Source organism: Podarcis muralis, chromosome 16, assembly GCF_964188315.1.
Source record: "Podarcis muralis chromosome 16, rPodMur119.hap1.1, whole genome shotgun sequence".
NCBI lineage: Eukaryota > Metazoa > Chordata > Lepidosauria > Squamata > Lacertidae > Podarcis > Podarcis muralis.
In genome coordinates this window covers 18,979,815-18,994,371 of record NC_135670.1, presented here as the reverse complement: position 1 = coordinate 18,994,371, position 14,557 = coordinate 18,979,815, and the positions used below count along the sequence as shown (strand labels likewise).

Here is a 14,557-nt window from a genome sequence, read left to right as displayed (position 1 = left end):
GGATTTTAGCTGCCTCTTTGTTACTAACAGGTATGAATAGTTTCATATGATAACGTAACTACAGTGGTGCCCCGCAAGACGAATGCCTCGCAAGACGGAAAACCTGCTAGACGAAAGGGTTTTCCGTTTTTGAGTTGCTTCGCAAGACGAATTTCCCTATGGGCTTGCTTCGCAAGACAAAAATGTCTTGCGAGTCTTGCCATTTCCCCCCCGCTTTCCTCCCCTTTTTCTAAGCCGCTAATAGCCTTTTAGCAGCTCAGCCGCTAAGCCTTTAATAGTCGCTAAACCGCTAATAGCGCTAATCCGCTTAGCCGCTAATGGGGTTGCTTCGCAAGACGAAAAAACCGCTAGACGAAGAGAATCGCGGAACGGATTCTTTTTGTCTTGCGAGGCACCACTGTACAGTACTTGAAAACCACTCTGGAATGAATATTGTGGTCTTGGTTCCTACTGTAGGAAAACTAGTTGCTGACAACCACCACTGTTGCTCTACATCTACCCTCCACCACCACCACAACAACAATAATAATCGTTGCTCTACATCTACCCTCCAGTTGCCATGTAAGATTGATGGGTAAGCCAGGTCCCCCATTACTCAACTATGGAACAGAACCCCACCACCCCAGCTCCATCAAGGGCAACCTGTACTGTATGCTTGCAGTTTAGTAGAACCTTTAGTACAGTAGCCAAAACTCTGAAGACACACTAAATTGCCACATCCCACTTCCTCCATCCCTCAGGGGCACGGACATAGGCTGGACACAACCTGTGCCAGAGGCCCTGGGGGATTGAAGAGAATGTGCATGGCAGGCACATCATGATTCTTTGCAAAATCATGGTCTAATAGAATTCCGGATAAGATGGCAAGGTAAGCCATAGGGAATAAATTCATAGCAGGCCTAATGTGGTCTGTAAGCAATTACCAGTACTTCAAAGATCATGGCAGCACTTCAAATCATGAGGACAAGAAATGTTTTTAATTTGAGGATATCGGGAACCTTAAATTCTTCATAGGATCCAGTTCATTTGTGGATAAGGCACATCTCACAAACTGACAACCCTTCTGAAATTTGGAATGAGCTAAACATATTCTGGACGTTTGGTGCATGCCCACATTTTCCCCACCACCACTCTCTGCTTTTTCCCTTATTCCACCAATAGACCATGGCACTACAAACTGAATCTAGGTTGTTGGGGTCTGCCTCCATGTTTCTCAACCTTTGGCTTGGCTGAAGGAGAGGTCTGCTGGAAAAGTATGTGGATGAATTTGGTGCATGTGCAGAAAAGATGTCTTCTCCACTGCCATCTTGGTGTGTTGGCCATTGAGCTAAACAGTGGTACCAGTCTTTAAGGGATAGGAGGAAGTCTTCTAATTAGGCCCCTTTTCTGGACGACTCTCCTCAATGTATTGGCACGTCGCTCCTGCTGTAGCCAATAGAGCATCTCCACTGTGTCCCATGCCATCTTCTGCAGGTATGGGCGTCCCTTGTAGGTCACTGTGTCATTGTAAGACTCTTTGATGTTGTTCAGGATGATATAGAGCTCTGAGTCATACTGGGCCAACTCAGAGCGCAAGCGGTTCCTGGTTCTGGATTCCTTCATTCGTGCTATGAAGGAGCGGGGGGCCAGGTCAAACAAGCGGTTTGGATTCGAAGCAGTTTCTTCAAACTGTTCCAAATCAGCCAGCAGGAGTTCTCGGTCCTGGATAGACCGTGCTGCTGTCTCCCAAGCTTGGAGCATGTCTGGGAGCAGCCAGTAATATGGGTTGGAGCTGTACTTAATTGCCATATCCAGCCTTTCCTGTTCAGAGAAATGAAGAACTGTCCACAGTCTTTCCAGCCTTCTCTGAAAGACCTTGAGATCCTCAGATGTGTGGTCAGAGCAAAAAACATTTTCCAACCCCCGCAGCATGGCACATTTGGAATTCCACTTCCCATGCTCAAACTCTTCCTTCTTGGTTTGAATTTCAGCAGCTTTCTTTATCACGTCTCTCTTCACTTTCACTTGTTTCTTTACTTGCACCTCATCTAATACAGGCTGTTGCTCCTCATCTTCCTTAACGCTGTATAAATGAAATATCACTGGCAAATAGTCAGATTCCTTGGTGCCAATGTATTTCAAGTAATCATCAGTGTTGAATGTTGCTTTCCACCATTTAAGCCAAGAGGTTTTTTTACCAGTATTTTTTTTGAAGGGTACATTTGGGCTCTCTGACACTTCCTCAGGGACAAATGGTCCAGGTGGCAGGATGTTACTCAGCTCTTTATTAATGACCTGTTCACTTTTCCCCCTAGTCAATGTTGAGGAAGCAAAGCACCCAGCCAGTTGAATGTTGGTTGCAGGGGATTCTATCATGGGCCCTAGGTCGAATTTCAGGTGGTCTTTTGGGATAGTATTCATTAGTTCCTTGTACATCTCCCTGACCTCTTCACCAGTGGAAAGATTTGCATCCAGAGACTTCACTGTAGCATTATCTATCTCTCCAAGGAGGTGGTTGTAAATTACTGGGCATATCTCCATAGACACAGCTTCTACGTAGGTTCTTTCTGACACTTGCATATCAGCTGCCTTCACAACCATCCTTTCGTTGACTTTAAAGTTCACTGTTGCAGCCTGAGGATGTGTGGCTGGGGCAGCAATCATGGTGTTCTTCCGTGACATCTCAAAGGACTCCTCTCGTTGCAGAGAGCAAAGTATTCGCTGAAGCTGCTCAAGGCGAACCTCATTAGTCTTGCGCCGTGTCAAGGCTTTAATGAGGGGAGGGAGCTCTAAATCCTCATCCTGCTCTCCTTTCTGCTGGCTGCTTTTCAGGACTGTTCTCTGTGCTAGCCTTCGGAGGTCCTCAGCCAGCCCGGCCATTCCCTTGAGCCCTTCATCTTCAGTGGTCTCACCATAATGACAAGGCAGATCAGGGCTGATAGGGCGCACAGATAAACGAATTCCAAGTTCATCTGCTAGGAGCTGTCCAACTCTCATATTGGGCAACGACTGGCTCCTCTTGAGACTGCTGGAAATGGCATGCTTAACCCGCTGGAGTTTAGGCCAATCTCCTAAAGTACTGGTGCGTGAGCATGGCATTGTCATCACATCAGACTGCATTTGTCTAAAGTGGCTACTAGAGCTCGGTCTTGGTAGATTTAACTGCTTTATTTTGTTCATGTCTAACAAAGGTAAGTCCTCCAATTCCTTGATATCCTTCGCTATCTTCTGTCTCATCGTTGGTATGTGAGGTTTCATAAGCCTGATGAAGTAGTCAATGCTGAAACGCAGATTGCATGTGTCCATCTGCGTTGACCTCCAACCCGCCATACTAATCCGTTTCCTGGACGTTTCGGTCTGGCGGAGTTGCAAGGTCTTCGTGTCCATTATTAGACGGTGGCGGACGGCTGCTACATTGAGGAGCCTGGAACAGTCCAGAGAGAGTTGGGCAGAGAAGCGAGTTACGTTAGCACAGTCCGTGAAGACAGACAGTGCACGATGGCGCTCCATGACAGACAGATAGCGACGGAAAAGGTGCTGGCATACCAATCCAATGTAAGTCACCAGGTGCTGGTAGAGTTCCCTATTTTCCTGGGGACTGAAGGCTGGGTCATACAGGGAACGTTGTACATCCTTAAAGATGTGCTTGACCTCGGTTAGGATGACCTGCTGGAAGGCCCGCTGGTGTGGGCTGGGTATTTGCTGCCACTGGGTCCCCATCTCCATCCGGCCTTTTAGCAGCTGCATGAGGTTGGCCAGGGAGATGGGCACAGGCACAGGCTTCTGCAGGGACGAGATGGCAGAGGACCCTTTGTCGATCGAGCTCCTCAACCTGGAGACGGTGGCCGGGAAGAGGGACAGGGGGGCGAGGATCCGCTGGTAGTGGTCATGCAGCTGCTGGTTGGCCTTTTCCGTGTTGTCTAGGGCGTACACCTCGCGCCGGGGAAGCGCGACAAACGAATTCATGGCGGGGAGCTCGGCGGAAGCTGCAGCTGCAGCAGCGACAGCAACCCCAGGGTGGCTTATGGAGCGGTCGTCATGGTTACTCCACAACGGACTACTCGGCGCCAATCGGCTTCCCCGAGGGACGCTGAGCGCGAGAGTTTGGTTCCGGGCCTGGGAAAAGGGCGCGCGGACTCCGAAGAGGAGGGGGCAGGAAGTGACGTTGTCAACTCCGTTTACTGCTCTTTTTACAGGACGAGTCGGTCGCCGATCATAGAGATGAGCTAGAGTGGCAGGTCAGCGTCTTCCGGGTTCCTGTTTTGTGTTTGTACAAGCGGGTCCGGTGGGCAACATTTCCCCGTGAAGGAAAAGGAAGAAGGAGGCGGCGGCGGCGATGGAAGCACCTCCAGGAAGCGGTGGAGGCAGCAGCAGCTGCAAGGTGGGATAGAATCCCCCGCCGGGGGTGGGCCATTAATTTCTTTGCCCAGCCGTTATCTCGCCTTAAAAAGCAGAGGCATGACATGCAGAAATCCAGCAGGGGAAGTTTTTTTCCTCGCCGCGTCTGCCCCTGTTGTGTTTCTGCCTGCTATGGCAAACATGCAGGAAGCCTTCCGTGAGGGTGGGTGGAATTGTTACCTTTTATCGGATGGTTGGAGAAACGGGCGGGGGATCGTTCAGCGGCAGAACAGACGTGCAAAGTCCTCCTCCAACGGTAGCTCCAGTTAGGAAGGATCGCGCAGCGAGGAATGGAAAGGCCCTCCTCTGCCTGAGGCCCTGGAAAGCCATTTCCAGTCAGAAGAGACAATACTCAACTAGATGGACACATAATCTGCCATGGTGAAATACAGCTTACATATACACAATAAAGATATAGCTTTAGTGTTTAATTGCTTTTTAATGAATATCTTTTCATGCTTTTATCTTTTAAGTTGCCTTGATTACCGGTTTGGGGGAAAGGCGGGATATAAAGATGATGATGATAAACGTGCAGGTTTAGGGTGTCCATGGATAGGGTATGAAGCAGAAAGACTGTTGAATGGGTGAAGGATTCAAACTACTGTTCCTAACATAGTACTAACCTTATCCTGTGAACATAATGTGCTAAGGAGGACCACCTGCCCACCAGGTTCAGCACTGTTCCCCCTGCTTTCCTTGAATAGTGTCTGGTAATTTGAAATCATGTTCCAGCTGCAGATCAGTAAGAGATATTCTGCATTCTACATAAAACGACATTTTTCTTCCTTTCCTTTTTTAAATAAGCAGCTTTGGACTCATATGAGCTTCTCTCGCTTTTTTACAGCTGGAGTTTGCTGTCCAGATGGTGTGTCAGAATTGTGTTGAGGCCATTCAGTCATCTCTGCAGGGAATACCAGGTGATCAGATGATGAAGGCCTGTGGCATTTGTCAGGATCCTATGGCCCTCCAGATGCTGTTGAACTCCAACTACCATCAGCCCTAACCAGCAAGGATTATGGTAGTTGAAGCTGGAACAACATCTGAAGTGACAATTCTAAACCCTGTCCAGGGAGTGGGCATTTTTCCTCTTCCTTGGGCGCACTGCAATTTTATTTTTCCCCACTGCTGACATTGACACTCCTCAGAAAGCGCAGCAGTACTAAAAAAATGTGTTACAATATCAGCACAATTGTCCATCTAGGTCTTCATCTTGTCTACAGCTACCAGACAACATCAAAAGCCTTTCTCCAGGTTCTTCTGTCTAAATCTGCCAAGATAAGTGTGGGGAATCTTTGGCCATCCATATATCTCTGAACTTACAGCTTCCATCATCTCTGGCTGTGCTTGCTGGAGCTGATAGGAGCTGTTGATCAGCAACATCTGGAAAACCAAAGGTTTCCCACACCTCCTCTGGCAGAAGGGCCTTTTTAATGGAACAATATACTCAGGGAGGTCCATCAAACCTAGATACTCCCTGGCTTCAGGTGCCAGGTTAATTCCTGAGTTTTTGGGTTGTTCTTCTTTTCTCTGATAAACTGTTCCCCACTCTCCCCACCAGGTGTTTGTATCATTTTCTTGATTTGTGCTGTTTTTTATTCTAATTGTTAGCTACCTTGTGACATTGCTAAAACATATGGCTATCCATTTAAAAAAGGAACAGTGAGAATAAGAAGCAGGGGTAAAGATATCTCATAAGGCCACTGAACCTATGCCAAAAAAATCCAGACAAAGTCACGCCAAAGTGACATTTTGGTCTGCTGTCTTGCTTCAGAATGGCAGCCAATGCCCAAACATTGACAACAACACCTACCCCCAGCGTGGGAACCCTAGTGCCAAATTTGGCAAAAGAGGTAGCCAGACCTATGGAGAACAGATAGAAAGACAGACAAATCACTTTCTAAAATATATAGCAGATTGGTGGTACTCAACAGGCAGGTTTGTGTGGGAGGAATCATACTGTTGGAATGGTCCTCAGGGGTCATCTAGTCCAACCCCCTGCCAGTGTAGGAAATTTATTACTGCAGCATCCCTGATCACTCGCCATCCAGATTGTGTTTCGAAACCTCCAGCAAAGTTGGGAGTCCACCACCTTCCAAGGCAGTTGGTTCCACAGCCAGAACACCTACGCCATCAGGAAGGTCTTCTGAATGTTTTGTGTTAAGGATAAAGGAGGAGGCTCTTGTTATGAGTAGAAGTGGTGGCTTGTCAGGGGAGCAGGGCAGTTTAATGGACTAGTGTGGAATACAACAGTTGCATCATGGCAGTGACTTCTGTCTTTGCACTTCACCTTCTCCTTCCCTATCTCTTTCTACCTCCTACCTCTTCCCCAGGCCTCCAGGTGCTTAACGTCCAGCTGGAATCACAGAGTGTGCTGGTGGAGACTAGCCTTGGTGCTGAGAAGGTCCAAAGCCTATTGGAGAGCACCGGACGCAGTGCTGTGCTGAAAGGGATGGGGGCTGCTGTGCCTGGTAAGCTGATTCTGCCTCACCTCCTTCCAGCTTCCCACCTAGAATATCTCCACAACAAACTTCAAAACTGGTTTTCAATAGGTGCCAAGCATCATGGCTTCTTCATCTCCTCCCAAACGAATATTGGCAATTTTAGCTAACCAGGGGGTTGGGGGAGGGGCGGGCTAAGGATTTTTATCAGAAAATGTGCTGGTGCAGAGAAGAACAGTGGCTAGAGCAGGAGTTGTCAACCTCCCCTCCTGCCATCGAGAGTGACATTTGCTCATGGGCAACTTGTCAGTGGCTGTCTGCCATCTCTCTTTCTCCACCCATCAGTCTGTGTGGGGGATCGACAAGCCATCCTTGCCAAAGGCCTAAATGGGTAACTTGCAGAGGACTTTTGACCTTAGGCCTTGGGCTAGATCACTGGATCAGAGTAGACTCGTGGAAATTAATTAACATGACTAATTTAAGGCCATTAATTTTAACAATCCACTCTAAGTAGAACTTAGTTGGATACCACCCATGATTGCCCACCACCACCAAAACTGATAAGTGGGGATGGGGAAGATAGTGACCAAGCGGGGTTGAACTCCCTGTGCACCATCTGATGGGTGGAGGGTTGCAATTCTGCTTTCTACACAGATGGGCTGCATGTGTCAGTTCCCCACCAGGAACTGGCATATGCAGCTGAACTTAGCAGGACTGAATCCTCTGCCCATCTGCAGGTTCATCCCAGTGAGATGCAGGGATCAGCTCTGCGTGCCACTTTAAGTCCTGGAAAGTCAAGCAAGAGAAAACTCCCTGCTCAGTACCCATAGGCTTTTCACAGGAGTTGACAGCACCCATCAAACATTGTGATGATGTCACCTGATTGACAGGTAGCCGTGGTTTAACCACCACAGCCTTGCAGGCAAAAATGGGAACCCCTAGCAAGCTAAGGGTGTCCCATGGGTCAGAAGTTTCTCACCCCTGTCCTAGGGCCACAGGCTGCCTACCCCTGTTCTAGAGCCTTCGTCGTGATTGCAGGAGTTGCAGATTCTCTCACCCTCCCTGCTTATGTGTAAAAGCATCATTATTAACAACACAGTTTCTTTATAAGTTCCAACTTTAACTTAAGATTTCTGCCTTAAGGTTCCACCCTAAGATCACAGTCACAGCAACATTGTTTTTCCACAATATTTTCCCCCCACAGAGGAAGTGATGGCCAATTTACTTTCGGTTTCCCAGCCACAAGAAGAAAAAAAGAAAGATTGATTTTCCCTCAGTTGCTTAATCTTTATCGTCAACCATAAATTGGGCTTTTTGCTCTGCCTTAGACACTTTAACGACCAGTTTTCTCTCTCTTATTAAAGACAGAAAGTGGCTCTTGCAAGTTTTCCGACAGTGAGTTTTCATCTGCCGGCTGATAAATCTCGCTAAGTTATAGGCTATCCTGTCCCAAAAATGTTTAAGGGAGGATGCAGAACTTATGAAGGGTTCTTATGAGTTTGGATGCAGTGTCAGTTCAGACAGCAGAAAACAGTTTTGATCAGAGCACTTGAGGTTACTCCCTTGATCACTCTTTATCCCACTGTGATTTCGTCTGATTACCATCAGTCACCACAAAATTAACCTCTGTCAGCAGAGAGTAGACAGAGAGGCAGGCAGTCCACCATTTCCTCCCCTGGAAGTCTCTTGGTCCTGAGAGTGACATGTGCAAGGGAACTCCTCGAAGCAAGCAGCAAACTTGTGCGACCTCTTCCCTTTATAGGGAGTCTCGGTGCTGCCGCTGTGGCAATGGTGTCTGGCCCAGGGTTGGTCCAGGGTGTGGTGAGGTTCTTGCAGCTGTCCCCACAAAGCTGCCTCATTGATGGCGCCATTGATGGTCTGGAGCCGGGGCTGCACGGCCTGCATGTGCATGAGTTTGGGGATGTCACCAATTCCTGCGACAGGTGAGAGGCATTGACGGGCACCTTCTGAGGCGTCTCCTCGGCTTTAGGGAGCCCTTTCTTTCACTGACTCTCGGTATCAAAACTTTTCTTGTGTCTCAAACAGCTGTGGAGACCACTTCAATCCTCATGGGGAATGTCACGGGGGGCCCCAGGATGTTCATAGGGTGAGTTTGTGGCATCGCCAGGTATTAAATTCCTTAAGGCAGGGGTGGGAACCCTCCAGGTTCCTCCTGGTGTTGAGGTGGTTGTCTTGTTTTCATATTGATGAGTGCTGTGCTCTAAATCTGCATTTTTGTTCTGCTCGTAAGTCACCAAAAGACTGTTTTTTAACTAGCTGACTGATAAATTAAATTAATTGTTAACCAGGACCATGAGCCAGTTTAAAGAACTTTCAGTTGATTAATTACGGTAACCAAGCGTGTAACTGATTGAATATCGATAATATACAAGCTATTGCTCATTTGTTAGAAGGGGCATCCTTCTTTCATTCCCTATTGCAATAACTTTTCAGAAATAACCTCAAAAATAAAGAACCGTGTCCTGAACTCTCGTCTCCAGTTAAAACCTGCCCATAGTGATTTAAAATTTACTCCGCACCAATTAATAATAAAGTAACTGAATGAAATGAAATCCTGATTTGGGATCCACTTCCAGTTTTGGGAGTTAAGGGCAGGCTAAGCATCCATTTGTGGGTATGATCCAGTGGTGTGAACTTTAATTTCTTTAAAAAACCCAAGAAGTGGGCAGAGGGTTAGCGTTGAAGGAGAGGCAAGCACCTTTTGCCTTCTTCAGGGAAAGGCAACATTTGGGGAAAGCTCTTTAGAATCAGACGAATTTGGTGTAGCACTCGCAGGTTCCCTTGGGCTGCCAAATTGACTTCCACCAACAACTTTTTCTGCTTCCCTGCCAAGCTCATGGGGAGATCCCTGCCTAAGCCCATGCATGGTCCCTCGCCATGTAAACTGCACTCCTCCAACTGTTAATTGATGGGCTGGCTGGGAGCATGGTTGTGATGGGGAGAAAGGCGTGCAGGGAGGCAAGGGATTAACATTGTGTTGTGTGTATGAGAGGGAGGGAGAGAGAAAGGGAACGAACATAGTGGTTTTGGGCTGAGCTGCCCAGAATCTAACTGTGCTTCCTGGGGCTCTGTTTGCAGCATGCTGGGGATCTTGGAAATATCTTGGCAGCTGATGATGGAAGGGCTTCCTTCCGGATGGAAGACAACCAGCTGAAGGTGAGGCTTCCTAGAGGATGTGAGGAGCACAGTGAGTGGGCTTGTGATCAAAAAACTGATGAAAACAACAGGACACTAGGGCAGCTGATTCCTTTTCCCTTCCCCTTTCTTCAGAATCAATAGATCCCTTCTTCCAGTGTAGGAAAATTTTATAGTTTGATTGTTCATTAATTCCTGTAGGGATGGCGTCGCAGGGTGAGGGCACACCCTCCTCTGCAGCATAAGACAAGCCACAGCTGTCTAGCCGCCATGCCCACTCCTTGACCTTTTGTCTCCTCAACAGTGTTCCATGTCCTGACCTTTACCTCCTTTGCAAAGGTATCGCTCATTTCCCCCTGTAATGGGAATATGGCATAGTGGAGCAAGTTGTGTAGATAACTAGGCAACACCCAGGAGGCTCGGGATTGGAGAAGTATAAAGGGCAAAGCCCTGAATGTATCTTGCTGGTTTTGCATATCATGCTGATAAAAAGAGCCTTTGCTAAGCTAGCAATCAGCTTGGTCCTGCACAGCTCACTTGCATCCCAACTCCCGTGTCGGCTCTGTTATGTCTACAAACTCCAGTATCTTTTCCACAGAGCAAACCTTGTGCTGTATTAAACAGACTTTCCTGAGCTCCCTCCTATCAATGCACATCACACCCACCCCTGCCTCAAGGCTTTGTGTGACGCACTTCCCAGTCAAAATGACCTTTCTGTGGTGTTGCTCATGAAACCTGCTTTGCTTGTCAGTTTTCTTCTGTTGTTGGCAGCTTCTCTCAGAGCATTGAGAGTGGTCAGGAACACACCGTGTTGCAGCACTTCATCCAGTGGCCAGACAGTTTTGTTATGACACAATAGTTTGGGCAGAGTTGTTTTCAGTTTAGGATCAAGTACAATAGTGCCCCTTTCACGGCCAGCATTGCTGGGCGCTGCAATGAAATTCAACCAAGGGGAAGCGAGGAAGTCACTTAACAAAGTTAATAACTGTAATTTTCAATAAGGCTATGATTTATGTTTGTTATGTTTGTTTGTCTTGTGTGTTTGTTTGTTTGTTTATAATATTGTGAAAACCAATAAAAAAAATTGGGGGGGGGGAGCATTGCTGGGAGCTGCCACCATCACTAGAGTGATAAGGACTGGTTGCACATGCATTGCTATGCTCCATTTTAGGTTCATGACATCATCGGCCGCTCACTGGTGGTAGATGCAGGGCAGGACGACTTGGGCCGCGGAAGCCACCCGCTCTCAAAAGTCACTGGAAATTCGGGTGAGAGGTAAGAAGGATTAGAGTTTATTGAGTTCTCTTTGTCTGCTGCAAGGTGGGGCACCTGACCTAGGAAGCTGTCTAAAACCAGGGCAGATTCTTTGTCCATCAGACATAGCATTGCCTACTCTGGCTCACTGAAAACCAACAGGGTCTTTGGCAGACCCAAGTCTTTCCTGCTACCTGGAGGTGTTGCTTGCCTGGACTCCTCAGAGCCTAGAGGAAAAGGTTAGCCAGTGATTGATCGCACAACTGGTTTTCCATTTAAACAGGTACAGCAGGATGAGGAACCGTCAGCATGTAGACCTCCAGGCCTCCCCATTCGGTCCATGAGGCCATTTTCAGTAGGCCACGCCACCCATATGGCATGGGCAAAGGGCGAAACTTCAGAGGAGGAATCGGGAGCTTAAAGCTCCCAGTTGTTCTTTGGTCAAGCAAGGTACACCCATAAGAGTGCTCCTTCACACCCACAGCCTCCCACCGGTTCAAACTTCTGCTTTGCAAAAACAGGGCACCTGATAACATTCTGACATCCAGTAGGTGTCCCCAACCACTTGTAAAATTTTGTTGCGGGGGTAGGAGGTATAGGGGAGATAAGGATCCTGTTCTTGCCAGCCAGATCGTTTTCCCACCCACCACGATATGCAGTGCATCTCTGGAGTTGGATTTGACTGTGTCTAGTCTGCTGGGTCTTCTTCTGTGTGTGTGGATGGTTTTTTAATATCATTTTTTAAACATACCCAAGTCTTTCCAGAGCTTGAGCTGTGGGAAGGCAGCTGCAAAACTATTTTAAGTCAATAATGCACCGGTTCTCAACCTGTGGGTCCCCAGATGTTGTTGGACTACAACTCCCATCCCTGAGCTCTGGCCTTGCTAGCTAGGGGAGATGGGAGTTGTAGTTCAACAACATCTGGGGACCCACAGGTTGAGAAAGGCTGCAATAATGGGATGCAGAGACCTGGTCTAGTGGTCCTTTCTGCAGCTAAGGACTTAAGCCGCCTTCCTTTTCCTTCCTAGAGTGGCCTGTGGAATCATTGCGCGCTCTGCCAGCCTCTTCCAGAACCCCAAGAAAATATGCACCTGCGATGGAGTGACGCTGTGGGAAGAACGGGAGCGGCCTGCAGCCAGGCCAGACCGGAAAGCTGCTGGCCAACCCACCCCTCATCTCTAGGCTTTGAAGTTCTGCCCAGGCTCTCTTTGGGCTAGGACATCCCAAGGGTTCCAGCTGCTTTCATTTTCCTGTGTGTCCTAAGTGCAATGTGTTAGGCAGGAGTTCAACAGGTGCTGCTTTGTAGTGGCGTAGTAATGGCAAGCGCTTAGCCCTTTGAATGTCTTAATTGTGAAGTTCTTAAAAGGCACTGGAGGAGGAAATGTAGCCTATTCTGCAGTGACATGGTAAAGCATCAGTCCTTGTGAGGTATGTTTCATATGAATTATATCCCTTGTCTGAATTCTAAAATAGTCATTTATGAGCAAAGAGTTTGTTGGAAAGTGTTGTTGCTCTTCCAGTGTCTTTGGGCCACCCATAAACAAGTCTGCTAGCTTTATCTTTGGGTGTTTCAAGTGCCTTATTTTCAGACACACTCACTTTGATTGTCGCCAATGAGTCCTACTCTCAAGTATATCCATTGGAAATCAGTGGACTTAAGTTAATCATGGCCCTTGGTTTCAATGGGTCTACTCTGGTAGGACTTCGCTGGCTGCTTCTCACTTTCTTGACCTTCTCTGTTGCCAATTAAGGATCTTGGTTGAACTTTGGAGGTGGTGTTTCCTGCGATAAACCTTCACTGTGATTCTGTATATAATACAGGGTAAATGAACACAACACTTAACCATTGGTACTCCAGGTCTTGTTGGACTCCCAACTCCCATCAGCCTTGGCCATTGGCCAGTGCTGGCTGGGGCTGTAGAGAGTTGAAGTCCCAGAACACCTGAAGGGACCCACAGGTTTCCCATCCTTGCCCTTGGGACACAGAGTTGGGAAAGGTAATGGGTGGCTATCCCCCCCTCTTTCAGTGCATGTTTAATGAGCAGAATAGGGAAACTAATCCAGCTTAATAATTGTATGGAAACACAGGGGGCGTTATTGTGAATTAATAAATAAATGCACAGTAGTTGTCATGTTGGGTTTGTGGCTGCCTTATGTGCTACACTGCATGTTTTGGGGAGATGGGAAGGGGGATCCATGACTTCTGAGGTGTGCATACTCTAGACCCGTGCCATTATGCTCTTAATAGAACCATTAAAACTTAAAATTATTTTTAGTAGCTATCCAGTCTTATTTGGCTTGACATGTTCATTGGTGTGTATATCTGGCATGAGAGCAATGTTTTGTGGTGTATTCAGAGAATTCCTGAAGTTTGCATTTTTTCTTTCATGCTTTGCCTGGGACAGGAGCATAACATGTCTGCCTTATGTGCAAAGCGAAGCAGGGTCTGGGACCCTTTCAACTCTACCTATCAGGAATTTCCTTGCATAGAAGTCACTCAAGTTTGCGGGATTTTCAGCTGAACACTGAATTTGAGCTAGGAAGGGAAGGAGTTTGAGACCATTTAATAACTCAGAAACAAACAAGATGGAGGTACTGGTATGCCCTAAGGAACCCTGTTTGCAGAAGAATCCCGCACCCCAAAATGTCATTGAGGACAGTGCCTGCTGTAGCTGAAGAATGTCATGCTGATTTGGGGGAAAGGGGAGGTTGGGAATTTGACTGGAATATCCTGTGGTAAGGAATGGCTAGAACCTTGAGCAGAACTCCTGTTAGGAGGTAAGGGAACATTGCAACATTCTGTTGAAGGTCCCACTAGTAAGGTGCAAATTATAAAGTGCATCAGAGAATGGTCTTATGGTGGGGGGAGGACATGCAGTTAAAGGTATGCTACATTCTTGGATTTCTCATTTTGGGGGGTAAAGCTGCTTCCACTCTGCTCTGACTCAAAAAAGCTTATGCCATAATAACTTTGTTGGTCTTTAAGGTATCACACTACAATATGTTAACACAGCTATTCCTCTAGAGAGGAAAAAGTAATAGTGTACAATTCTATGATGCTAGCTCATATGCACATTTCAACTCTGGCTGTTGTCTTTCTAACTGCCAGCGAGTCTGGCTCAGAGCCACTTCCTTCTGTTACCTTAAGGACCCATACTTAGGGGGCCGCTACGTCAACAAAAATCTGTTCCAGCAATTGAATCCTTGCTGGGTGCAGGAATCAGAGAGGACTCAGGCATACACCCTACCCGGTCGTCTAGTTTGACATTAACTTGAAAATGGACACGTTGCACTTTTAAGTTTAACCCATTTTAGAAACAATAGAATCTCCC

General features: G+C 47.3%; 2 protein-coding genes across 3 annotated transcripts; one reads left to right on the top strand and one right to left on the bottom strand.

Moving 5' to 3' along the window:
• Positions 1-958: 958 nt before the first annotated feature.
• CCDC87 (coiled-coil domain containing 87) lies at positions 959-3,945 on the bottom strand. Its single transcript, XM_028710196.2, has one exon. It carries the CDS (start codon positions 3,943-3,945, stop codon positions 1,348-1,350), a length of 2,598 nt encoding a protein of 865 aa, XP_028566029.2. The 3' UTR covers positions 959-1,347.
• Positions 3,946-4,220: 275 nt separating this feature from the next.
• On the top strand, positions 4,221-13,503 carry CCS (copper chaperone for superoxide dismutase). 2 transcript variants are annotated; one of them, XM_028710203.2, is made up of 8 exons: positions 4,221-4,360; positions 5,222-5,294; positions 6,708-6,845; positions 8,578-8,758; positions 8,862-8,922; positions 9,915-9,992; positions 11,143-11,246; positions 12,254-13,503. In XM_028710203.2, exons 1-8 carry the CDS (start codon positions 4,316-4,318, stop codon positions 12,405-12,407), a joined length of 834 nt encoding a protein of 277 aa, XP_028566036.2. In that variant the 5' UTR covers positions 4,221-4,315; the 3' UTR covers positions 12,408-13,503. The 2 variants fall into 2 exon arrangements, with proteins under 2 accessions (XP_028566036.2, XP_028566037.1); XM_028710204.2 differs by lacking the exon at positions 4,221-4,360 and adding an exon at positions 4,612-4,758.
• Positions 13,504-14,557: the final 1,054 nt, after the last annotated feature.

What these genes read in the sequence shown, in the direction of transcription:
- CCDC87 (XM_028710196.2), bottom strand. Translation starts at nt 3,945, where the DNA reads ATGAATTCGTTTGTCGCGCTTCCCCGGCGCGAGGTGTACGCCCTAGAC.
- CCS (XM_028710203.2), top strand. Translation starts at nt 4,316, where the DNA reads ATGGAAGCACCTCCAGGAAGCGGTGGAGGCAGCAGCAGCTGCAAG. An exon ending in GAGGCAGCAGCAGCTGCAAG is followed by an intron (nt 4,361 to 5,221) that starts GTGGGATAGAAT and finishes GCTTTTTTACAG; the next exon opens with CTGGAGTTTGCTGTCCAGAT. An exon ending in GATGGGGGCTGCTGTGCCTG is followed by an intron (nt 6,846 to 8,577) that starts GTAAGCTGATTC and finishes TTCCCTTTATAG; the next exon opens with GGAGTCTCGGTGCTGCCGCT.